This window comes from Panthera leo, chromosome D2 (assembly GCF_018350215.1).
Source record: "Panthera leo isolate Ple1 chromosome D2, P.leo_Ple1_pat1.1, whole genome shotgun sequence".
In the NCBI taxonomy this organism is placed as follows: Eukaryota; Metazoa; Chordata; class Mammalia; order Carnivora; family Felidae; genus Panthera; species Panthera leo.
Genome location: NC_056689.1, coordinates 8,809,087 through 8,836,348, shown reverse-complemented (window position 1 = coordinate 8,836,348; position 27,262 = coordinate 8,809,087). Strand labels below are relative to the sequence as shown.

Sequence of the window (27,262 nt, the reverse complement as noted above, 5' to 3'; positions counted from 1 at the left end):
ATCTTACCAAAAAAAAATTTTTTTTGTCATTACACTGAATGGAAATTCATTTCTGTTGGCACAAAACTAAGTTAATGTCATAATGTGACTGACCAGGAAATCACTGCATATTCAGTGCATATTCCCTAGCGAAAGGAGTTATTTTATATACTATTAGCATAAAATGAATAAGAAAAAAATCTCAGACTGTGCACTCACATTAAACTTTTCTTTCTTTTGGGCAATGGTATGTGTGGTACTAGTTTTCTGTTTTAGCCTATACGTATTTTCTCCTTATTACAGATTTCACGTGTCATTTGCATAATTTTGAAAACTAGCATTCCTAAGATAAAAGTCAGATGTTAGTGGACATTATTATTTGAATGTATTGTTGTACTTGGTCCCAAGTGCCTGGTCAATATTCGCACCGCTTCCGGGTAGTTATCTGTTTTCAAGCCCCCTCACTGCGGGCTGCCACTTGTCACCAGCTGTCACTGTGAGTAATCACGGGGGGAGCGTCCTGAAAATCCCAGCAGCGCTCAGGCGGCTGGAGGAGGCCAGGCCTTATTATCATATGTCATCCGAAATGGAGTTGCTATCGAGGCTTCTGGGAAGCGTAGTTCCAGAGTGAGGCGCGCGGGGCTTTTGGGCATGCGCAATTCCACCTCCTTTTGATAGTCGCCATCTTCTGTCTCCTGCCCCAGGGCGGGATAGGACTCCGGGGCCTGCAGGTGTCCGCGGTGCGGCAGAGGGCGGGGCCTGGAACCTGCGCGGGCCGGGAGCGGTGGCCGAGCCCCTGCAGGTGTGTCGGAGGCCTCTCTGCGGGTGCGAGGCCGGGGGCGGGGGGAAGCCGGGTCTCCGCGGCTGCGACGAGTCGGAGAACTTGGAAGGCGCCGCCCCCCTCTGAGCGCCCGGCTGGCCTCCGAGGACTGGGGAGGGGGCCGGGCAGGGGGATTGGCGGGGAAGCCCGTTGTCCACCTGCCGCCCCTCCTCAGAAGCCTGGCTCTCGACCTGCGGAGCCGGGCGGCCCGAGTTGGCCTGGGGCGCGGGAGCAGCGGGGAGGGACGCGGGGGGGAACGGCTGTTGTGACGTGGACCCCGGGCCCGCCGCGTCCGCGCCGGCGTGGCTGCTGGCGTGGCTGCTGGCGTGGCTGCTGGCGTGGCTGTCTACGCCGCGGCGGTGTCAGCCCCGGGGGACCTGCGCGCGTCCGGTGCCCGCCACTTAACTGGGCAGGATGACCTGGGTACGACTCGGACATTCATCTGTATAATAACCACACTTATTACTGGGGTTGTTTGCTGTATTAAATAGGGCCGTATATATAAAGTTTGATAAGGACTCAATAAAGGTGAGCTGCTTTTATTATTCCCGAGGTATGCTGTTCTTTTCATTCTTGGCTCATTTAATCATAATCATCATGACCATCCTTTGAATCGGCATTAACCACCTCCATTTTAATAGACAGGAGTACGAAAGGTCGGAAATTGATTGGTTTACTCAGCATTAGCGGTGACGGGGGTGGGTAAATTCGTTTTATTTACTCTTTGGTTCCTGCTGTTTCCTACAGCCTTGGGCTGTATTTAGTACAATAATTGCCCCTAAACATAACTGTGGAGAGTAATGGACCTAACCTAGTGTTCAATTAACAAAAATTCTCGAAGTTTCCTCAGAACCCTTGTGTCAAAATGATAATTAAGGCCCTTCCCTCATTCTCCAACCTATTTGAATTCTCAGAGGACTGTTACATATGTAAATTGAGCCCTGAATCTTACGTGTTATTGGAGAAGCTGGGAATCCTCTCCAAGCCGGAGACTACTTTCTAGAGGGGGAATGGGACACACTTTGTTAAAAAGACAAAAACTTTCATCCTTGCTCCGTGTTATTAAGGTGCTATCATAATGCCTCTGGCTGGTGTATCTGGGCTTATTATTAGGCATTTTGTAAGCATCAGGCCATCGGGAAGAGCTTTCTGCTATCCCAGCATTATGGCATCTAGTTACCTTTTGCTTACCTACATCAAGGGCCTGTTCTGGGATTTATGGTGTCAAATTGTTATTTTAGAAGTTAGATTTGTGTCCCTGTCGTAATTCTTCGAGGCCTAATTACATTTTACCCTCGGCCCAGCCCAGGCTTGGAGGGGACAGTGAATTCCAGGGTCCTGTCGGGATTTGTGGCACTGAGTGAAAATTTACAGAATCAAAATGGTACGTGAAAGTTTCAAAATTAGATCTAATTCCTCCTCACGTTAAATATAAGACCACTGAAACGAAGTCACTAGGTTTGTTGATGCCAGAGACTAGCATGGAACCAAAGTCTCCAGGTCCACTGCACCATGCTTAAGTCAAAACTGGTGTCTTAGAGAAGTGATTTTTGAGAAACTGCAATTTAGGGAGAAGAGACATGTTAATTTTTGAGAGCTCTGAAGACTTTCTAACGTCGTGGGGTTTATAATGTTAATAGGAACAATTGTTACGTAACAAACACTTCTCTATCAGTGCTTTTCAACATCATTTGTAATGCCAGCATAGGGATCCACACTTTGGACATGTTATACATTCTGCCTAACTTGCTCTTATTGGATGCTTTTCAATTCTTTTGTATTATTTAGTAAATGGGTACATAATTTGCAAAACAGCTAGTAGGAAAGAAATGTTTAGATTCACTCAAAAATTTCCCAGATTCATCGAGGTTGTATCAGAGTCACCAATGGACAGGTGGGTATTCCTTTATCATGCCCCTTTCTATTCCTTCTCATGGCTCAAAGGGATATTTTCCTAGGGGTTTATGTTTGACTAAAATGTATGGAAATTTCTCACAGGTGATTCCTGAGCGGCAAGATAAGGTCTCTTAAGACTTCTGTCTTCCACCTTTCCCTGTTCTGGCTTCATAGTTTCTATCCTTTCCCAAGAGCAGCAGAAAATGAACAAGTATCAGGTGAGTCATTTATTTAGCCCTGTGTGTGTGTGTGTGTGTGTGTGTGTGTGTGTGTCTGTGTGTGTGTGTGTATTTTCAGTGAGTTTTATGAAAAAGAGCCCATATATTAAACTAGAAAAGTGGAAATAGTTAAAAATGACCTTCAGGGAAAATACTGTTTGAATAACACAGCAGTTCCAGAATGCAGACCCCTGGCTTCCCCAAGACCTTTTCAAAGGAGTGTATCAGGTCAGAACCTAATACTAAGATGCAAATTGCCTTTTACACTGATGGTGTAAAAGCAGTGGTGAATAGATTGCTGTTGGACATGAATGAGGCAATGATAGCAGGTGACTGTATTCAACAGTGTACTCAACAGTAAAAAATTCACCTTAAGGACAGCCTTGATAAAACAGTAAAAGTAACTAATTTTATTACATTTTGACCCCCGAATACACATCTTTTTTTTTTTTTTTTTTAACATTCATTTTGGAAAGAGAGAGACCGTGCAAGTGGGGGAGGGGCAGATACAGAGGAAGACACAGCATCCAAACGAAGAAGGCTCCAGGCTCTGAGCTGTCAGCACAGGGCCCAATGTGGGGCTCGAACTCATGAACTGTGAGATCCTGACCTGAGCCAAAGTCGGATACCCAACTGAGCCACCCAGGCGCCCCCCAAACACACCCCTTTTTACTATTCAGTATGACCAAATGGGAAGTGCACATACAGTTCTTTTTGCTGCATACTGAGGAATGATGGTCATTTAGGAAAAGCACTTGTGCAACTGATTTGTGAGCTCTCCTAGACACCTTTTTTGCTTGAAAGAGCAACTGTCAGACAAACTATAGTTATTCGGAGAAGTATTTACCATTTTCCCAAAAATGGCTGAAGTGAGCCTGTCACTTCAAGGAAAATGACTCTTGGTATTTATTGCCAATGTTAAAAGTTGAGGTTTCAAGTGAAACTTAGAATTTTGGAAAACTTGTATCCTCCGCTGTGAAGCGGACAACTTCTAATATATAAGATTTTTCTGAGGAGATTGGTGGGGATACGAATAAATGTGATATATTTTCTATATGTGTCAGCATTTGAGTGATATTCCTCGTGTATGTGCTCAGAGGTAAACAAGCAGTTACAAGGACAGCATGATACAGAGAAGTGAGGAACAGGGGATAAGTTGATTGGGGAACGCCGCTCTAAAAAGTAATATTTGAGGGGCGCCTGGGTGGCTTGGTCGGTTAAGCGTCCGACTTCGGCTCAGGTCATGATCTCACGGTCCGGGAGTTCGAGCCCCGCGTCGGGCTCTGTGCCGAAAGCTCAGAGCTGGAGCCTGCTTCCGATTCTGTGTCTCCCTCTCTCTCTGCCCTTCCCCTGTTCATGCTCTGTCTCTCTCTGTCTCAAAAATAAATAAACATTACAAAAAAATTTAAAAAAGTAATATTTGAGAAATGTCCTAAATTAAATAAGGGAACCAAGTAGAATTCTAGGGCAAGAACATTCTAGATAGGAAGAACAATAAATACAAGCACCTTGAGGCGTGTTCCAGAAACAGTATTCAACACATTGAAGCTAGAGGCAACCTAGGGAAGAATGACCTAGAGGTAAAATCAAAGATGTAGAAGGGGCTAGAATATGTAGGACCTTGTGGGCTGGAGAAACACTGAATTTCAATTTTATTTATTTATTTATTTATTTATTTATTTATTTATTTATTTATTTAAAAGTCGTTCAAAACAATGTGCATAATGTATATGTAAAATTTAGGGAATATTAATGAAACACAGTTGTATCCCCTATCTGGCTTAAGAAATGACTATTACTAGGATCTTGGAAGCCCCTGTGTGCCCCACCTTAATCTCCTCTCACCATTCATTACCCAGAGAAAAATGAATGCTGAGTTCTGTGGTAACCATATCTTTGTTTTAAATTCCCAGCCCTTTGGTAAGCACTTGACATAGTCAGTCTTACATAACTCTCACAGCCCACCTTCTGACATGGTATTTCTACTGTATCATAAATTTTTTGAACAGACATTATCTTTTTTTTTTTAAGCTGAAGTTTTTTTAAGTTTATTTATTTTGAGAGAGACAGAGACAGCATGAGCAGGGGAGTGGCAGAGAGAGAGGGAGAGAGGGAGAATCCCAAGCAGGCCCCCAGCTTCAGTGTGGAGCCTGATGCAGGGCTTGAACCCATGAACCGTGTGGTCATGACCTGAGCCAAAACCAAGAGTTGGCCACTTAACTGACTGAGCCACCCAGGTGCCCCAAACATTTTACAGCCAGTTATTACACAGGGCTTGTTGGTATTGGATTCTTTTTTTTAAGTTTGTTATGTATTCTGAGACAGAGTGAGCAAGCTAGGGAGGGGCAGGGAGAGAGAGAGAGAGAGAAAGACAGAGAACCCCACTGTCAGCGTGGAACCTGATGCGGGGCTTGAACTCACGAACTGTGAAATCATGACCTGAGCCAAAGTCAGATGCTCAACCGACTGAGCCACCCAGGCACCCCCGCTATGTAGACATTATCTGTTATTAACTAAAAATCGTAGCTTTTGGGCATGATAGTGGGAGAAAGCAGCTTTGGAAAGAGGGAGAAATAATGTAGGAGGAAGCTCAAAAAAAAACAAACAAAACCAAACTTACCTACTCTACAGTTCTGCTTCAGTCAGTTTTGAATGTATATCTATGTGCCATTCTGATCCAGAATTCACTCGACGGTGCTACAGTGTTTCCCCTGTGTTGGGCTCTGTAACTAATTGCTGAGTTGAACGGTCAGTTTGGGACAGCACAAAGGACTAGCGAGCCTTTTTGTTTTTTGAAGTAACTTTGAGTACAGTCATCACGACCAACTCTTAGAAAAGTTCATTTTCTGCAGATACTGTATTTTTTTATTTGTTCATAGCCATTTTGGTCAAATTAGATCTTTTTTATCCCTAAAATTGTGTTGGCATAAATGTCTTCTCTTTGAAAACATCCTTTATAATTAGTTTTTTTTTTTTTTAAATTAATGTTTATTTAAACATTTGAGAGAGAGAGGGACAGAGCCATGAGCAGGGAAGGGGCAGAGATTGGGAGACACAGAATCTGAAGCAGGCTCCAGGCTCTGAGCTGTTAACACAGAGCCCGACGTGGAGCTCAAATTCACAAACTGAGATCATGACCTGAGCTGAAGTCGGCCGCTTAACCGACTGAGCCACTCAAGTGCCCTTATAATTATTGTTTTTATTCTGCTTGTTTCCTTGTTTTAGTGAGGATCTGCTGGTGGAAAATTCTCACTTTGGTTTTTCTGAAATATAAATGAACTTTTTCACTGTGTATACAACTCTTGGTTGGAAGTTCTTCTGTTTTAAAACATTGAAAGCATTCACTATATTATACTATTGAAAACTCACCTTTTAATTTGTCAGACATCTAAAGTAAATTTGTGTGTTTTGGACTAGCTATTTTTAAGATCTTATTCTAGTACGTTTGTGTGTGGATTTGTCATTATCCTGATGAGATTTGTTGTACTTCCTGTAGGTTGAGCGTTTTGAGTATTATTGACTTTTAAGCTCTACTTTTGTGTTATTTTGTTTATTGCTTAGCCTGGCGACTACAGTATGCACCATTAACTTATCACCTATGTCTTCAAGTAATATTTATTCATGAACAACATAGTAACTTTCTTCAGCATAATTCAATTTACATCCTCCCACCCGTGTGGTCCTTGTCTTATATCTCACTTTTACATACAGTTTTAACCCCAAATATTTGTTATTTTTACTTTAAACGGTATTGACTTTTTTAAGTAACTTGAGTATGCATGTGTGTATGCACATAAAATACTGCTTTATGTTTATACAAATATCTGTATATACAGGTATCTGTATTCCTTCCTACAGGTCTGGGATTGTCTCTGATGTCTTTTCCCTTCAGCCAAAGCAGCTTGTTTTCTCATTTCATGTAGTGCAGGAGTGACGGCGACAAATTCACTTCATTTGTCTTTCTGATAATGTCTTTATTTCACCTTGGTTTTTGAAGGATATTTTTTTGCCAAATATAGACCTCTATGCTGAGCATTTTATTCATTTCTGCATTTATAGGATGGCTTTGTCTTCTGTTTCTGAGATGTCAGTCTCATTGTTATTCATCTGAACATAATGTCTTTTTCCTCCACTTGTGCTTAAGATTTTCAGTTTTATCTTGGGGCGCCTGGGTGGCTCATTCGGTTTAGTGTCCAACTCTTGGTTTGGGTCAGGTCATGAGCTCACAGTTCATGAGTTCGAGCCCTGCATCAGGCTCTGTGCTGACAGCAGGGAGCCTGCTTGGGATTCTCTCTCTCTTCCCTCTCTCTCTGGCCCTCCCCCACTTGTACTCTTTCTCCCTCTTTCTCTCAAAATAAATAAATAAAGTTAAAAAACAAAAGGGATTTTCCATTTTATCCTTAGTTTTTGACAGTTAGACTGTGATGTGCTTAGGTACAGTTTATTTTGTTTTATCCCTCTGGGATGATAAAGATTTATGGTTTGTTCCTTTTATCATTTCAGGAAATTCTTGAACACTTTCAGATATTTTCTTTGCCCCATTCTCTCTTTTTCTTCCTAAGATCTAAGATTGCAGTTACACAAATGTTAGACACCATGTACATATTGTCCTGAATATCTTCAAATGCTGTATTTAGTTTGGAGGCTATTTTAGTTTTTTAGTTTGAATATTTCTGTTGAACAGTTTTTTTTCAAGTTCATAGTTTCCTTCTGTTTTATTAATTCTCTTCATTTCATAAGCCCACAGAATCCACTTCTGATACTGTATCTTTTAATTCTAAAAATTCCTGGGTTTTTGTTTTTTCTGCTATGACTCCCCATTCTTTCATTTCCAGTCTGTTTTTTCATGAAGTCATTTAACATTTTATTGTAATTACTTTGAAGTCCTTATCTGCTAATCCCAACATCTAGGTTGTGTCTGCTTCAATAGGCTTCTTTGTTTTTAAGTCTGTTTACTGATTTTGAGGGAGAGAGAATGTGTGCATGCGTGTGAGCTGGGGAGGGGCAGAGAGAGAAGGAGAAAGAAAGAATCCCAAGCAGGCCCCACACTGTCCATGCAGAGCCTGATATGGAGCTTGATCCCATTAACCTTGAGATCATGACCTGAATGGACGCCTAACCAACTGACCCATCCAGGCACCCCTAGGCTTCTTTTTTTAGTATGTATCAAAATTGTCTACTTTTTTGCATGTCCCCTAATTCTGTATTATGTGCTAGACATTTTATAAAGGGACAGTAGAGGTCAAAGTAAATAATAGCTCCAGAAAAAGGCACATCCCTTCTTCAGTCTGGTTGCTAAACTGATCTAAGATATACTTGAGCTGACCCTGGACGTTAGGGTCAGTTCACCACTGGCTTCAGATGATTTAAGGGCAGGATGCAGGCTTTCTCTTCAGCACAGCTTGGGGTCTGAGCGCCACCAGGTCTCCAGTGATCTGCTGTGCAGCCTAGCCACCAGCTAGGCTACTGAGGAGTAACTGAGAAGTTCTGCAGAGCCTTCCCCAACTGAGACCTCTCGTCCTGCCCATCGTCTCTGCCCCCAGCCATTGGAGGGTTGACACCACGTACTCAGTAGAGGCCTCGGGGGAAAACTGGTGGCTGTTTGTACTTCAGAGCATCCGTGTCTGTTATGGACCTTCCTATTTGGTTCCAGAAACTGCTTCCCCAACTTACTATATGTGCTGCTGAAACATTCCCTGGTTCTCCAACTCAAAATAAATTGATCACCTTGAGACACTTGGGAAGTAAAAGTGCTGCAGACACTAGGCTTCTGTTTTGAATATGAAACCAGAGAGTGTCAAATGGCAGGTTGGCGTTCACTTGCTTTGTGACTAAAGCTCTTAGCGATTCTAATACGTCACAGAAGCCCGCAAGCAAACATGAACATTTTGCTAAAAGTTGGCCTGGCTCTCTCTGTCCCCTACTAGCCCCCAAAACTGAAAGAAGTTGTGGTTTTCTTTTCTCTTCTGAGTTTTTTTCCTTTGTTCATCTTTGGATTGTTGGTTCTCTTCAAGGTTTTGGAAAACTTGTAATTTTCTAGGTTAGGGGCTTGTTCTCATGGTTATAGTGAGATCAGCTTCTCTTTTCCTTTTCTACATTCTATTCAGAACTAGCTTCTTATCCTTATTCCTGAGATGCCAGCTCTAAGATATTTTCTCTCCTGCTTTTTTTCCCTGCTTATGAAATTTGAAAATGCCCTGAGAATACGAATTAAAGGCATAGGACTCATTCCAATCAATTTCTTTTTTTCTGGGATTTTGATCCCTCTAAGTCTGGTGTGTATGCCAACGTTTGATACTTTCATAGTTTTTTTAGTGCGTTTTGTGGGTATTGGCTTTTGCTTTTATTAATTGTAGCAAAATACACATAAAATTTACTATTTTAACCATTTTTGATTGCATAGTTCAGTAACATCAAGTACATTCACATCATGGTACAACCATCACCACCATCCATTTCTGAAACTTTGTTCATCTTGCAAAACTAAAACTCTACCTATTAAACAGTAACTCCCCTCCCCCCTTCCCCTAGAAACCACCAATCTACTCACCTATGAACTTGACTGTTCTAGGCATTTCATAGAAGTAGAATCATACAGTATTTGCCCCTTTTAACTGGCATATTTCATTCAGCATAGTGTCATCACTGTATCATGTGACAGGATTTCCTTCGTGTTAAAGACTTTAAAATGATATTCATCTGTTTGTATTTACATTTAGTTTATGCATTCATCTCTTTTTTTTTTTTTGCTATTGATGTTTTATTAAAAATCAAGGTTCTATAATTTTTAATGAGTTAATGAGTTCCATCTTTACTTTTGCATCCACTTCTGATATTCTCAGCCGACTTCTGTGATGGAGCTGCTTCTCTACTTTTAAAAATATTTTATTTTCGGGGCGCCTGGGTGGCGCAGTCGGTTAAGCGTCCGACTTCAGCCAGGTCACGATCTCGCGGTCTGTGAGTTTGAGCCCCGCGTCAGGCTCTGGGCTGATGGCTCAGAGCCTGGAGCCTGTTTCCGATTCTGTGTCTCCCTCTCTCTCTGCCCCTCCCCCATTCATGCTCTGTCTCTCTCTGTCCCAAAAATAAATAAAAAACGTTGAAAAAAAAAATTAAAAAAAAAATATTTTATTTTCTTAATGTGTCTTTATTTTTGAGAGAGAGCATGAGGAGAGGAGGGGCAGAGAGACACAGAATCAGAAGCAGGCTCGAGGCTCTGAGCTATCAGCACAGAGCCCAACGCACGCTCAAACTCACAGACCGTGAGATCATGGCCTGAGCCAAAGTCAGATGCTTAACAGACCCAGGCACCTGCCTCTTCTCTACTTTTAGCTGTGGAGTTTGTTCTGCTCGTCTTGGTTGTTTGCTGAGTTATTCACGGTGATGTGTTACCTGCTTGTATCCATGGGATGGAGCGAGCTTACGGTCCTCCTACTCCATCTTCTCAGCTTCTCAGCTTCTCCGTTACGCGTTCGTCTTCGTGGACACTGGGACATTTGCCCCTTGTGGCTATTGTGAATAATGCTGCTATGAATACTTGTGTACAAGTATCTGTTTGAGTCCCTGCTCCGAGTTCTTTTGGATATATAACCAGGAGTGGAATTACTGGATCATATGGTAATTATAGGCTTAGGTTTTTGAGGAATCGACACATATCCTCTGTAGTAGTTGCACAATTTCACATTCCCACCAGCAGTGGACAGGGGTTCCAGTTTCTCGATATCCTTGTGAATACTTGGTATTTTCTGGGGTGTAAAGTCGTTTTTGTTTTGTGCTGTGTTCTTATCTTCCTTATTTAACTTAACAGCAAAATCCATTCTTTTTGGGTATACATTTTAGTGAGTTTTGACACATGCATAAAGGCACAGTCAACACCGCAGTGAAGATATCGAACGGTTTCATCATCTCAAAACTTTCTTGGTCCCTCCCACCGCCACTAATTCCTGGCAATCACCAGTTTATTCTTTATCCCTATAATTTTGCCTTTTCTTGTTATGTCATATAAATTGAACCAAATGGTATGTAGTTTTTTAAGACTACCAACTGGCATTTAGCGTAATGCATGAAATTTAATCATGTTCCAAGTATCAACAACTCATCCTTTTTCATTGCCAGAGACTATGGATTTGTATGTATGTACCCCATTCATTAATCTGTTCACCAGCTGACAAACATTTGGGTTTCTGGCAGTTATGAAAGGAGCTGTTACAAATATCTGTGTTTAGATTTTTGTGCTTAGATTTCGTATGTTTAGATTTTCATGTATCTTGGATAGGTACCTAGGCAAGTGCTTGCTTGGTCATGTTGTAAGTATTTGATTAACTTCATAAGAAACTGCCAAACCGTTTCCAGAGTAGCCGTACTGTTTTGTATTCCCACCACAATGTGCAGAGCTCTGTTCGCTTCACATTTTTGTCCGCGTTTGGTATTGTCAGTTTCTTTTTTTTTTTTTTTTTCCAAGGAAAAAAGGGATGCTGATAGGGATGTAGTGGTATGCCATCATGGTTTTAATTTGCATTTTTCCTAATGACTAATATACTGGAAATGTTTTAACGTGCTTATTTGCCATCTATATATCTTCTCTGCCCGAATCTTTTAAATTAGGTTATTTTCTTACTGAATTTTGAGTTCTTTATATGATCAAAGCATTTTGAGAGTGCTCTGTGATTTTCAAATATTTGCTCGCTTTCTGTGCCTACTCTTTCCACTCAACTATATCTTTCACAGAGCAAATTTTTCTGACTTCCAGATTTTCTTTCTAAATTTTTTGTGGTGTTGTATCTAAAGAGTTTTTGCTTAGCTCAGAGTCACGAAGACTTTTTCCTATCTTCTAAAAATGCTGTAGTTTTACACTTTGCATTTAGGTTTATAATTCATTTTGAGTTGGTTTTTGTATATAAAGTATAAGCTATTGGCTGAGGTTCATTTTTTGTATATGGATGCTCATTTATTCTAGCTCCCATTTATTGAAAAGCAAATGTATACACACTACCTTAATATATACTAGCTTGACATATATATATTTAGAGAAATGATTACGGATGTGTATACACGAGTTCATACACATATATTTTCTAACTCTGTGAAGTGCCTGTAAACAGTGACGACAGTCTAGTAGCAACGATCATACTTGGTTCACAGGTGTTGATTTCTAACTACCATCCTCCAATGAAAGGGAACTAGAATAACATGGAGAAATGTTTGATTTGAGGGATGAGGTCATAGAAATTTAAAATAAGCCCATATAATTTTGTAGTGTCACAACGTACGTGCTCAGAAAGATGAGGACGTGTCAAGTGGACATGGAGCCAGCCTGAAAGACCTTCTCGTAGGCTCAGCTGGAACAATTGAGCAACAAAATAACACACTACTGGATTCTTTTTTTATTTTTAATTTTTTTAATATTTGTTTATTTTTGACACAGAGAGAGACAGAGACAGAGCATGAGTGGGGGAGGGGCAGAGAGAGAGGGACACAGAATCCGAAGCGGGCTCCAAGCCCTGAGCTGTCAGCACACAGAGCCCGACACGGGGCTCAGACTCACGAACCACGAGATCATGACCCGAGCCAAAGTCGGACACTCAACTTACTGAGCCACCCAGGCGCCCCACACACTATTGGATTCTAACGCGAAACATTAAATATTTGAAGCCATAGTGATATAAATAAATGACTGAACAAATAAGTAAGCAGGGAGAAGAGGATATTCTTTGTGAAAAATTACAATATATGTAGATAGTGCCAACTTCTACAGGTGGGGCCTACTCCCTCTTTGAGTATGTGCTGGTCTTAGTAAATTTCTTTTAAAGAATACAGTGTAAAAAAGAAAAAGCTACTCTACAGTGGAGAAGACTGGCAAAAACTACCTTAACAAAGTAATCTAGGTTATCATCACCAGTGGTATTATGTACCCACACTGATATATACTTTTATACTTTATACACTTTTCAGTTTTATTTATTTAGAGAGGGTATGTGCACATACGTGAGTGGGAGAGACGGAGAGAGGGAGGAGAGAATCCCAAGCAGACGCCCCCATACTGATATATTATGATGAGGACTCTTTGTTATTCTCCCTCAAAACCTATAATCTTCAGCTTACCCAGCATAAACTCTAAATTAAATTCTTCTGCATTTTGACATCTATTCTGGGTGTATTCCTTCATTTCCCTTAATTTCTCTAAGACTGTCTTATTTTTTTGTGTTTAATTTTTTCTAGTGTACCATTTTGATTTACTCATTTCCTTTTATTTTTCTGTTACTTTTAAAAGTTATCTTCATACTCTGGTTTCTCTTCAGATCGTATAAATCTTTCGCCTTTTAAAAGTTATCTTCTAGTGGTTACCCTGACAATTACAATTAATATCCCTAATTCCTAACAATTTGAAGTGATACAAATCTAGCTTCACTTGCGTAACAGCAACTGCTGAAACAGCTCATTCTTCCCCCTTCATTTTGTTAGTGTCACATATATTCATATTTTGTGTGCCCACTGACCTAGATTTACAGCTAACTATCTTATTCATTTGACTTTAAACCATACAGCACATAAAGAGGAGTTATAATAAAAAATACAATAGGGGCGCCTGGGTGGCTTAGTCCGTAAGCGTGATTTGTGAGTTCTAGCCCTGTGTCAGGCTCTGTGCTAACAGCTCAGAGCCTGGAGCCTGCTTCATATTCTGTCTTCCTCTCTCAGATCTGTCTCACTCTCTCAAAAATAAACAAACATTAAAAATATATACAATAATATAGGCTTTTATATTTTTCTACAGTCACATTTACCTGTGTTCTTCATGTGGCCTTGAATTACTGTCTAATGTCTTTTCATTTCAAGCTGAAGAACTCCCTTTGACATTTCCTGTAGGGCAAGTCTGCTAGTCCCTGAGCCTTTATCTTCAAATACCTTTTAATTTCTCCTGCACTACTGAAGGACAGTGTTGCTAGAATTCTTGTTTGGCAGTTTTTTTCTTCCAGGAATTTAATGCATCATAGTGCCTCTGGTCTCCCAAGTTTCTGTTGAGGATTTAATCATAGTGAGGATCTTGCTGCTTTTAAAAGACTTTTTGTCTCTGGTTTTGACAATTTAATTATAATGTATATTGGTATGGAGCTCTTTGAGTTTTCCTTTTTGGAGTTCACTGTGCTTCCTGTGTGTACACATTTATGTCTAGCATCAAATATGGGAAGTTCCTGGCCATTATTTCTTCAAATATTATGTCTCTTTTCCTGCCTCTTCTCCTCTGGGACTCCCAGTTTGCTTCTGTTGGTATGATTAATGGTGCCCTCACAGGTCCTGTTAGGCTCTGTTCATCTTTCTTCATTCTTTGTTTCCTTCTCCTCAGACTGATTCATTTCAAATGTCTTCAGTCTTACAGATTTTTCTGCCTGCTCAAATCTGTTTTGATGTGTTGTATTGAATTTTATATTCCAGTTACTGTACCTTTGAATTTCATAATTTCTTTTTGGTTTCTTTTTATAACTTGTATCTTTTTGATATTATTTGTTCATACATTGTTCTCCTAGTTTCTTTCAGTTCTTTGTCAATGGTTTCCTGTAGCCCTTCGAGCATGTTTAAGAGAGTTGATTTAAATTGTTTGTCTAGTAAATCCAATATTTGCATTATCTGAGGGATGATTCCTGTCAATTTCCTTTTCTTTCCCCCTGTGAATGGGCCTACTTGTTTATGCCTTTACCTTTTGGTTAGAAGCTTTGTAATATGAATAAACATTATAATGTGCTTAACTCTGGAAAGCAGGTTGTCCCCCTCCCCATGGTTTGCTTTTGCTGCTCGCTGAAGGCTGGACTTGTTCATTTGTCTACTCTCTAATTTTTCAAAGGCTATGTTTCTTGTCAAGTGTGGTCGTTGCCATTTCTGTTCCATTATCTCAGTGGTCAGCTGGTGATGTGACAGAGATTTCCTTAAACTTCTGGAACCAAAAAGAAAAATCAAATACTCACTCGTTATTTACATATTGGCTCTAAACTGGGGCACTCCTTCTCCATTTAACCATGCTGTCTACCCTTTTGCCTTACCCTCCACCTCTTTTGGAGAGCCCTAAAATTAGCCAGAGACGGATGTCAGCCTAGTGTCCTCTCAAGTGTTTTCTGAGCCTGTGTCCAGCCCTGGGCATGCACATTGCTCTCTGGAGTCCCTGGTTTATGCACTGTAGTCTGTGCAGGCCCTTTTTCTCCCTACTGTCTTCCTCCTCAGCTTCCACCTTCCCGGGCATCTGGAGTTGTCTCTGCTTTTCCCACCACCGTGCCACAGACCGTACATGTCATGACATAGTTTCCATCGAGTCTGGCCCAGGATGCCATTCCAGACCTAGAAGGGCAAAAGGCAGGCAAGCCTCTGCACTCACCCACCAGGAAACCACTAGACAGATCAATATGCTTAGCAGTTTTTGAACACAAAATCTGTATTGTCTCACCCTGTCAATCTGCACCAGGAACATAGGCACTGTCCCTACTGCCCTTGCTACACTGGAGAGGGGGTTGGTAGGTGGGCAAGCAGAAATACCAGTGCTTTCTTCATGGCTAGCATCCTCTTTCTTAAGTACCTCACTAGTTGCTCTAAGCTTTTCATTAGTTTTTAGAATTAGATTCTAGAGTTCTGAAAAATTTGATTTTGTCAGTTTTTGCCAGCTTAAAACTGGCAGTTTTTGCCAGTTTTGTCAGTGGTTGCCTCAGTTGGAGGGAACAATTTTTGAAGCTCTCTACCATCACTCACATCGAAAGGTTTTTAACTGCAAGAGCAATTTACTGAATAGATACATAGGACTATTCAGCTCTAGGTATTTCTAAGTGAGATTTAATATTTTCTTTCCAGGAATTGGTCCATTCCATCGAAGTTGTCAAATTTATAAACTTAGAATTGTTCACAGTATTCTTTATTATTATTTTAACATTTGCAAGGCCTATAGGAATTGTCACCCTTTTCATTTCTGATATTGTTAACTTGTTTTGTTTTCTTCATCATTCTGGATATAATTTTATCAATTTTCTTGATCATTCAGAGAACTTTTTGTTTTCCAGTAACACTAAACAAAAGTGCTCAAATATTATTTCCAAATATTTGGCACTTTCCCACATAATTTTGTTATTGATTTCTAAGTTTAAATCAGCTGTGGTCAGAGAATTTATTTTATATGATTTCAGTTACTTCCAGATTTGTCTTCTGGTCAGAAAATGATCTTGTCAGTATTCCATGAAAAGATGTGAGCACGTTGTTAACATACTAATCAGTATCTAGAAAGGACAGTGTGATTGTTTAGTATGCACAATAGTCTATTCCTTTTCATGGTCTCTGAATGCAATCCATTTTAACTCCCCACAGCTTCCTATTATGGCTATACCAGAAATAAGTTCTTAGTGATCTCATATCTGTTAGCTGTCATTTCTGGCTTACCACGTGCTTTTCCTTCTTGTTTCCTTTTCAGTGTATCCAAGTACTTTGGAGAATACTTGCATAGTTTGTATGCTTTTAGTATCCTTATGTTTACAAAAACATCTGTTTTTAAAAAGTCTGAGAGAGAGTGAGTGAGCATGAGCAGGGGGAGGGCAAAGAGACAGAGGGAGAGGAGAATCCCAAGCAGGTTCCATACAAAGATACATACATAGATGCATAGGAGCCCCAAGATACAGGGCTGACTCACAAACCATGAGATCATGACCTGAGGCAAAATCAACAGTCAGAAGCTTAACCGACCTAGCCACCAGGTGCCCAAGAAGACATCTTTTTTAAAATTTATCCTTGATTGAAAATCTGGCAAGGCATGGGATTTTAGATTCAAAACGTTTTCATTAGATCTTTGTGGGTGTTCCTTCTTTGTCTGGCAGCATTTGGTTCCGCATATGAAAAGTCACATGTCCGTTTTATTATCTTAGATATTCTCTTAATTGCCGAAGTGATATTGCTATAAGAAAACAGTACTTGTAAGTATTTCATCACAGGTGTTGCCTTGTAAAGCAAAACAAAACAAAAACAAAAACCCTTTTGTATTATAAAGGAATACAATGTGTATAACACCATTTTGTGTTTCTCTTTCTGGCTGTTTTGTTCCCACACTTAGAGCCAGTGTCTTCCTCTGCTTTATGTGGTCAGTTCATTTCACCAGTTCTTGCCTTCAACTGAATGCTCTTTAAAAAGGGGGTGAGGACAAGGAATCCTAGAAGCTTGACTCTGATCAGTTTCCCTGCCAAATCCGTTGTTCTGTCCTTATCAAACTCCAGGCCTTTGTTTTCCCGAGCTGTTAGGATGTGCATCCAAAAGCTGGTTTCTCTGAAGAATTTTAAGTCTTCCCAAAATTTCTCCAATCATCATGCTTAATGATTACAGCTTTCACTCCCTTGCTGTGCTCTTACCCAATTACTCTACCTTGGATGTTTACATTTGGCTTCACAGTAGAACTGCCCATTTGTTGTGAATCTCTCTGTCTTTGGTTTCTGAGCGCTCTCCTCCTGGCCTGCTCTTCTATTTAGAGAAGTTCCGTCAGGCTTCGGTCTTGGCCTAGTTTCTCCTACCATCATCTTGAAAATTCCTATTTCCACAGATTTTTTTTTCTTTTTTCTTTGGACTCTTCCAGAACTCTGCTTAAATATATATGACAATATTATTTGTGGAAATTCACTTACATATGTATCTGCCAAAACGGACAGTTCCAGCTGTATGTTCAACAGTCACTTCACAGTGTGAACAAAATTCAACTCATTGCCTCTTTCTGCCCAACTGATTCTTTTTCTCATTTTCCCAGTTTCTTTTATAGAATAATGTTAGCTGGCAAAATACAAACATCTCCACACACCACAACCTGATCCTGCTATATAGCTAGGAGGCAGGACACTTCAGTTTTGGGAGATCACTGTCAAGAGCAGAAGCAGCTGGGAGCTCCCCCCAGAGCAGGAAGTCAGGAGGGGGTTGATGAAAGACAAAGGACGGTGAGGTCACAGTTGTAAAGGAACAGAAGATCAAGTGGACTCTGCCACAAGCAGAGGCGCTCACCCTGATTGGGGAAAGATGGGGGAAAGTCTGGAATCGTGGGGTCCAAGTACTGGCACCGGGATTAAAAACGAAGGGACTCAGAATGTGTGCGGGAACATCAGCAACTCAGAGGAAAAGATAGAATTCCTGTGTGCCCGTACTGAAAGCACGTAAGAAAACAAGCAGCTGAAATCAGGTGCCCTAAAAAAAAAAAACAAAACAGTACACAGAATCTAAAGATACCTCCCCCAGTAGTGCTTTCTTCAAGAATGTGAACATATGGGGCTCCTGGGTGGCTCAGTCGGTTGAGCATCCGACTTCCGCTCAGGTCATGATCTCCCTGTCTGTGAGTTCGAGCCCTGCGTTGGGCTCTGTGCTGACAGCTCAGAGCCTGGAGTCTGCTTCTCATTCTGTGTCTCCCCCTTTCTCTGCCCCTCCCCAGCTTGTGCTCTCTCTCAAAAATAAACAAACATTAAAAAAAATGTGAACATACTATGCCAATAGAGACATTTTTGAACTAAGTAACACTTTCACCCCTCCCCAACATAAAATAAGCTCTTCATTTGATCATGAACCAAAAATATTACTCAACATGTATACAATGCTAATACAAGAAAAAGTGGAATCTGTGAATTGACATTTTTTCAGCTGACGTCAATACTCCTCCCCCAAACACACACAAAGTAGAGAAGAGTACAGCCTTCCAATATTACGTGTTTCAGACAGGAAAGAACCTGAACCCCAGAGATTAAAGCCTCAGAACAGAAATGGAAAAACAAGTAGATATAAAATGCAAGCAAATTAACTCAGGAAAGAAATGGTAGAACAGCACATCATCTCAGAATAGAAGATTAAATTTCAGGGCACCTTGGGGAGAAGATGAATGAACGCCTGATAAATGATACACAGGAGAAATGGAAGAGAGACCCCAGGGAGTGGGAGGGGGAAGAATTAACTGGAAGAGGAAGACAGGGTAACAGAAGTAGAAGCTGAAGTAGGATCCGTCAATAACAAAATCTAAAACTAATACTTAATCAGAGGAAACTTTCCATAAAGAAAAGGAAAACTGAATTACATACTGAAAAGACTCTCTGTGCCAGAGAGAACTGACCCAGAATGGTAAACACCAAGAGAGAGTCTAGTAAAACTATTAGACCTAAAAGCAGAGGGAAAAAAAAGAGTCCTCTAGGCCACAAAGAAAAAGTCTACATCTCTTGGCAAGGAAAGAAAATAAAATTGACATAACTCTTTTCTTTTTGAACTCTTTTCTTTTCTTTTTGGACATAATTCTTATTAGCAACTTATATGTAAAAGAATAGAATGGTGTTTTCAGGAAAGAAATGTGAAGCAAGAATTTATAGCCAATGAAGAAGTTCCTCAGATTTTCACATTTCAGATTTTATGAAATATAAGCAACGATTGGAAGAAATTTCATAGCCCTAAACAGTCCTGTCAATAAAAATGAGAGAATGAAAATAATTAGCATTATAGTTCTAGCCATTATCAAACTATAGAAGTACTATGGGACGTAACCTCCCCCTTCTCTCAATAATTAATTTCCAAGGAAGTTATTTTTTACCCACTGCTGCTACTTTATTATTTTTTTCATGTTTATTTTTGAAAGAGAAAGAGTGTGAGCAGGGGAGGGGCAGAGAAGAGAGGGAGACATAGAATCTGAAGCAGGCTCAGGCTCTGAGCTGACAGAAAAGAGACGGATGCAGGGCTTGAACCCACCAGCCGTGAGATCACGACCTGAGCTGAAGTCCGACGCTTAACCGACAGCCACCCAGGTGCCCCCACTGCTGCTGCTTTAAATGTTTATTGCTCACGTATGCCTCTTAATTTTGTAACACTCCATATTTCTGATGTGCTCTTGCCTCTTCTTTCGTGTTTTTTTAACTTCGAAAAAGCACGAGTGGAGGAGGGGCAGAGAGAGAGAGAGAGAGAGAGAGAGAGAGAGAGAATCCCAAGCAGGCCTACGCGGGGCAGGGCTCGATCTCACGAACCAGATGATGACCTGAGCCGAAATCTAGAGTTGGTCACTTAACCGACTGAGGCGCCTGGGTGCCCCGTTAGTGTTTTCTTCTAAGCTACCGGTCTACTCCTGTGGCTCTCCTGCTACCCACATGTATCACATCAGTAGCTCCGTTATCCATACTCGCATCTACAAAGTGAAGGGGTGAACACCCCAAAAACATGTAAGACAGTCCACATAGTATAAAATACTAGAATTTAGTTTTTTAATTATAAATAGAAATAAAACTTGCCAACTTTTTTTTTTTTTTTTTTTTTTTCAACGTTTTTTATTTATTTTTGGGACAGAGAGAGACAGAGCATGAACGGGGGAGGGGCAGAGAGAGAGGGAGACACAGAATCGGAAACAGGCTCCAGGCTCTGAGCCATCAGCCCAGAGCCTGACGCGGGGCTCGAACTCACGGACCGCGAGATCGTGACCTGGCTGAAGTCGGACGCTTAACCGACTGCGCCACCCAGGCGCCCCAAAACTTGCCAACTTTTAATAAACAGATTATTACAAATATAAATTAATAAGCAGGTACCAATTCAGTGGGTATGCAAAATACATTTTAATGGTCCAGAGACACATTCAGAATTATTCCATATTCTGTCACCTGGACCGGACTGTATTACCTTCTAACTGATCTTTGTCCAACACCCTATTCTCGTATCAGACTGTCTTCTTTATAATTTTCCTCAACTTGCCATTTTTCATGCATCCATCCATGTCTTTGTCAATTCTGTCTTCTTTGCTCCCAAAGTTTCCATTAGTCAGCTTAACCTAGAAAATCTAACTTGATAATACAAAATTCAAGTAACCACTCCCTCTTGTGACCATTTTATATCTCGTACATGTTTCTGTCAGAGCACCTGCCATCTGTACCGCATTTGAGTATTTACGTCTCTGCCTCCTTGTCAGACTGTGTGTTCCTTCACAGCAGGAACAGTTGCTTTCATTCATCTGTGTATCTCCTGGCAGGATTCCAGGCGTGGAGCCGTAGCTCAGCAAATACAGTGGGCAGATATTTTATCTATGTACAGAGTAGCAATGTATCCAGCTTTCTAGAGTAAACCTGATGGCACATGAAGAGCTAGTTCACAAGTGGTTTTCTCCTGGTACTCCACTCTGAATACTTCAGTTTCAACCAAAATATGTTGTTACAGGGACCTGTAACATTCAAGGATGTTATTGTGGAATTCACCCGGGAGGAGTGGCAGTTACTGGACGCTGCTCAGAGGACCCTGTACAAGGAAGTGATGCGGGAGAACTATGGTCACCTAGTCTCAGTGGGTGAGGAAAACTTCCCCGAATGGAACTGCCAGTAGTTCGCATTTCCTTCCCCAGTTGCTGCAACACGTGAGGTCCCTGTAGGGCTGCGCCATATTGGCTTTGTTTCAGGGGTCAAATGTGATGAGGCCGTTTCGGGCACCAGAAAGAATGTGTGTCCCCACCCTCGCCAGTGAAAGAATCTAAATTTGCCGAGCCAAAGTAGGACTTGAGTGTTCTCAAACTGTACTTCCTTATCCTTCACAGGCCCTAAATCCCAAGTAAACCATGTTTTCTTCTCCATTCATAGGTTACTGTGTGAATAAGCCAAATGCAGTCTTCAAGCTGAAGCAAGGAAAAGAACCGTGGATACTGGAGGTGGAATTTCCACGTCGGAACTACCCAGGTGAGTGAGAAATTAGAACCCCTGTCGCTAGTGAGGTGGTTGGTGCCTTTTGCCTTCTGAAATATGTTTCAGGAATCTCTTTTTTAAATGCCCTATACATCTGGGAATGACTGAGGACACTTGGTCTGCATATGCAAGCATCATAAATCGCACCTCCAGTTGTCATTCTTTCCACATAAATTCGTCCTTTGCCAGACTTTGTAAAATAGATTTACTTTTCTTTCCTATATACAAAACTAATTCCTGCCTAACCTTGTCTTAGGTGTTTGTCTTTTTTTCTGGAATTCCCATTATTCCAGTACCTGGGAAGTAAGTGGGAATTCTAGAACACTATAATCTTAAAGTATTAAATCTTAACAGTTCTTTTTTTTTTAAGTTTATTATTTGAGAGAGAGACAGAGAGCGCGTGTACACATGAGCAAGGGAGGGGCAGAGAGGAGGAGAGAGAAATCTAAGCAGGCCCCGCGCTGTCTGCACAGAGCCCAATGTGGGGCTCAATGTCACAAACTGTGGTATCATGACCTGAGCTGAAATTAAGAGTTAGATGCTTAACCAACGGAACCACCCAGGCACCCCTAAAGTGTTAGATCTTCAATCTGACCATAAATTTTTCTTCGAATGCCATTTCCCTCCATTTATTAACAATGAAATGTGCCTCAGTTATTTTCAGCACCAGTTTATTAACTTCCTATTCTCTCTTTAAACTCTGAAATTAGGTTATAAGTCATTATGCCTTTCATCAGTTATATTATTTCAGAGTTGATACTTCCTTTTAGATAGTGTTTGTCTTTCACACAGGTACTGATTATCCCTCCTAAAATCTGCACCTTATTTGGAGTGTTATAACACTAAGATAAAAAAAACAAAAACAGGAAAACCACTAAGATGATCTCACTCTGCTCCTTAAATGCTTTTCCTGTACTTGTGAGCTTCTGCGTTGCCAGGACTAGGAACAATGCCTGGTATTTCTTAGTTGTTCACTAGATGTTTGTGGAAATATTCAATCTGAACTCACAAGAGACAGACCCTTTCCTCTGCTCTGTGCCCTTCACAGTCACTCCTGCAAAGGCTCATCCTTTCTTAAGACCAAAGACACACAGGCTCTTGTTTCCTGTGCATCTCACTTAACCTTGCACATGTCCCCGTCACGTTAACTTCTTACATCTTCCCCGCAAAGGCCATGAAATTCCTACCCCAAGCCCCTGCTCTTTATCTTTCACTTCCTTTCAGGCCTTTAAAGAGGAGTAAATCTTGGGGCGCCTGGGTGGCTCAGTCGGTTGGGCGGCCGACTTTGGCTCAGGTCATGATCTTGCGGTTTGTGAGTTCGAGCCCCACGTCGGGCTCTGTGCTGACAGCTCAGAGCCTGGAGCCTGTTTCAGATTCTGTGTCTCCCTCTCTCTGACCCTCCCCTGTTCATGCTCTGTCTCTCCCTGTCTCAAAAATAAATAAACGTTAAAAAATAAAAGAATAAAAAAAATAAAGAGGAGTAAATCTAAAGGTCAGTAAAGGTTCCAGGATCATGTTGAGTAATTAATCCTTAAAGATCATGCAGTAAATTGAAGCAGAAATGTCGAAACTAAGACAGGAAAGCAGTGGAAGACTGGCATTGGGTCGTGGTAACGCTGCTTTGGAGATGCAGTATTTTTTGGTGGTCAGGCTTGAAAACGTCTGTGCTACAAATGGAAACTCATCCTGTTGTACAATGGCTTGCACACTGCTGTTTAATCATCTTTCCTTTGGGATGTATGTGTTCCTGGGTCTTCCGTCCCGGTGAAAATTACACCAGTGAGACGGAGAGAGCCCGGAGTGTGGAACTGTTCCTCCACACATGTTGTGATGTAGTCACTGTAGGGACTAGACTAGGCATCTAGACTGTCGTGTGTGGGTACAGAGGAAATAAAGTAGAAGTTTGTAGTCACTAATGAACAGTAAATTAAATTCTGGCTGACAAAGGCTTAGCTTTGCATCCAGTTTCATCTTTCCCCAATATTTCCAGTGGACACAGTCGTCTACTAATTTTTCTTGTCACCCTACCTACTGTTCATTGTCTGTAATGGGCTTACCGCATTCTGAGTCCCAGATTCTTGTGCACCACTCTGAATGTCTTTTGTTCTCTGCTCCCCATTCTTTTTCTTTTTCCTTAACTTTTTTCTCCAGGTTTTTAAAATGTTTGTAAAGTGTCAGAGTACTTGGGTTTATAATGACATTTCTTCCCTTGTCTGCTCCAACCGTCTTCAGTGTTTATATTTTTTCTAAACCAAAGGCATAGAGGAAATTTGCATATAAGAATTCCTTTATTTGGGGAGATTGGCCTGAAGCCTAAGAATCAGCCCTACAACCATAATAATATGTTAAGATTTAAATGGTATTAAATTTTGAATTCCTTTGTAGAAGACCTTTGGAAGATTCATGACTTAGGAGCAAGATCCCAGGGAAGCCAAGCTGAAAATTCAAGGCAAGTTCAAGATTTTGATTTTAAGATGAAAAGACTTGTAAAAAAAAAAAAAAAAAAGTGTTGATGGGAGTACTGGAAGTGGGAAGGCACTAGTTCATACTAAACGTGAGAAAACTAAAACACTGGAGTGAATTCCAAAGAATTCACTTTCCAAATGGGAAAGCCCTCTTCCCCAGTGGAGATCTTCTGTAGGACCAGGAGATTCAAACTTTGAAGCAGTCTTTCATTTCTTCAATTGCACAGGAAGGGAGGCTTTGTTACCCAAAGCAGATCTCAGGCAATTAAGAGACTGCATACAATGCAAAGGAAGGTTCCTGCTACTTAATGTTAAACCACAGTGTGTGTCAGAACATTCATAGTAGAGAAACCATGAATCGAATCAGTATGGGAACATCTCTAGAAATGGGTTCTCAGCTAGAGTACCTTATGTATTACTGACTTTGGGAATTTCTCTCTAGGAATGGAGAACTCACAAAACACCAGCAAACTCCTGCCAGAGAGAAAATCTATAAATGTAGTGAATGTGGAAAGTCCTTCTGCCAGAAGTCTATCCTCCTAATACATCAGCATATTCACTCAAAGGACAAACCCAGGGAATGTGGGACATCGGTCCCTAGGAATGGAGACCTCACAAGACAACAGAAAGGTCAAGCCCGAGAGAAAACCTATGAATGTAAAGAATGTACGAAAACCTTCTACCACCTGTCCTCTCTTAGTAGACACTTGAGAACTCATGCAGGGGAGAAACCCTACGAATGCAATCAGTGTGAGAAATCCTTCTACCAGAAGCCACACCTTGTGGAACATCAGAAAACACACACAGGAGAGAAACCCTATGAGTGTAACGAGTGTGGGAAGTTCTTCTATGTTAAGGCATACCTCATGGTACATCAGAAAACACACACGGGGGAGAAGCCGTATGAATGTAAGGAATGTAGGAAATCCTTTTCCCAGAAATCACACCTCACGGTACATCAGAGGACACACACAGGGGAGAAACCCTATAAATGTAAGGAATGTGGGAAATTCTTTTCTAGAAATTCACACCTCAAAACTCATCAGAGAACTCACACAGGAGAGAAACCCTATGAATGTAAGGAGTGTGGGAAGTGTTTCTATCAGAAGTCAGCTCTCACAGTGCACCAGCGAACTCACACAGGGGAGAAGCCCTTTGAATGTAATAAATGTGGAAAAAACTTTTACTATAAATCAGACCTCACTAAACACCAGAGAAAACACACAGGGGAGAAGCCTTATGAATGTCAAGAATGCGGTAAATCCTTCTCTGTGAACTCAGTCCTCAGATTACATCAAAGGACTCACACAGGAGAGAAACCCTATGAATGTAAGGAGTGTGGGAAATCCTTCTCTCAGAAGTCACATTTTATCATACATCAGAGGAAACACACAGGGGAGAAACCCTATGAATGTCAGGAGTGTAGGAAAACTTTTATCCAGAAATCAAAACTCACTGCCCATCAGAAGACACACACAGAGGAAAAAAGCTTATAAACAGTATGAATTGGGAACTTTTTTCTGAGTTCATCCTTCAGAATAATCAGATAATTCACACAAGACCAAAAAACTTAGGAATATCATCTAAAAGTTTTAGTCACAAGAGTTTTTCTTGACAGGAAATACACAAAAATTCTTTGAATCTAGAAGGAAGAAATTTTTCCCATATGTGAGACTTTAGTGTCAGACACCCTACAAATTGTAAAGCATGAGAGAGACCATTCTTTTAGAAGTCACGGTATACTGTACAACACAGAAATCACATGAGAGAAGAACAAATAAAAAAAACGAAGGTCAGGAACCTTCTGGTCAGGGCAGCCATCACTAGATCTCCCAAAGCTCACGTGAATGAGAGCCTCCGATCCGTGTCCATCCTGAGCTTCAGAAATACTTGACAACAGGTGGACTCCGAACGCTCAAAGGGGTGACTAGACGTCGAAACAGATCCAGAAGCCCTTCTTGAGAAGTGACGTCTCTGTGACCTTCAGATGAGCGATGCCAGGATAGAACCATCGCAGACATCTCAAATACGTCCGTTTCCTGACAAAAACTCAGTATCTGTATCGGGTGAGAGTGACAGTTACGCCAGAAGTCATGTTGCAGCGACTGGATTGTGAGGGTTGGGTGATTTTTTTCTTTGAAGAAACCTGCAAATGTCTAGATAGATCGATAGATGAAGCTTTTTAAAAAGCACAAACACATTGAGAAGCCAGGTGACATCCTTGAACTCACGTGAAAAGTCCTTGAGTGGAGCTGATGTGTGTCCGCGTGCTGCTAGGCCGATCACAGATGTCTGTGCGTGCACGGATCCCATCCGTAAGTGTACACGGGAAAATCCGTAACCTCAGCTCCGCAGCCCTCACGTGCGTGAGGAGATCCCACGTCAACCCTCGGCATCGACTCCTGTTGTTCCAGTGTGTATTTTAAGTGTACTGTTCTTTTAAAATTTAACGCATCTCTATTTCCTGGCATTTTTAAGTGAATTCAGGTGTTCCTGAACTGATCCTTCGGAAAGAAGCTAAAAGTCTTTTTGTAAAATTCTCCAGCTGTCTCGTGGTCAGCCAAATTTTGCATTAGGGACACATTTATTCCTAAGAAAAGACTGAGTTTATTTTTGAAAACAGCTGATGAAAACAGTCTGTATGATAAACAGTGCCGTGTGAAGAAGTAGTGTGTGTCCTACCGTTGATGTTTTAGGAGGGTGCAGAGGTATCTGCAGGAGAATTTTGTGTGAGGAAGGATGTTCTTCACACAACATGGCAGTGGTTAAGAGTGTGGACTCTGGACTCCCACTGCCAAGGCTCAGATCCCATGGGGCATGCCACTTACCCTCTCTGTGCCTCGGTTTCCTTTTCTATAAGAGAAGTGAGAATGTTAGCATTGCTTGGAGGTATGAGTTAATATTTTTAAAGCACTTAGGATAGCGTCTGAGACACGAGAAAAGCGTAAGTTGGCTACGACTATCATTGTAATTGTATTTCTTGAATGATGCTGGAAAACAAAAAGGTTGGCTCCCAGCATTCATCACTCACTTTCTTGCTGTAGTGCCTTGCTTTGGCTTGGTTGTGCATTTTCCTACGAATGGTTCAGATACTCACGTGTGACCCGCTGCCTGTCTTTGTAGCCTTACAAGCCAACAGTGGTTTTACGTTTCTAAATGGTTGAAAAAAAAAAAAAAATATTTTGTGACATGTGCCGATTATATTCAGATTTG

At 41.1% G+C, this 27,262-nt stretch overlaps 1 protein-coding gene across 1 annotated transcript; it reads left to right on the top strand.

The window, feature by feature from the left end:
* Nucleotides 1-939: 939 nt before the first annotated feature.
* On the top strand, nt 940-27,262 carry ZNF25 (zinc finger protein 25). The gene is made up of 6 exons (XM_042907570.1): nt 940-1,327; nt 2,798-2,913; nt 21,070-21,196; nt 21,483-21,578; nt 23,970-24,033; nt 24,492-27,262. The coding sequence occupies exons 2-6, from the start codon at nt 2,899-2,901 to the stop codon at nt 25,543-25,545; spliced, it is 1,356 nt and encodes a 451-aa protein (XP_042763504.1). The 5' UTR covers nt 940-1,327; nt 2,798-2,898; the 3' UTR covers nt 25,546-27,262.

Coding starts and splice junctions, on each gene's coding strand:
- ZNF25 (XM_042907570.1), top strand. Junction 21,197..21,482: donor TGGTCACCTAGTCTCAGTGG/GTGAGGAAAACT, acceptor CTCCATTCATAG/GTTACTGTGTGAATAAGCCA. Junction 24,034..24,491: donor AGCCAAGCTGAAAATTCAAG/GCAAGTTCAAGA, acceptor ATTTCTCTCTAG/GAATGGAGAACTCACAAAAC.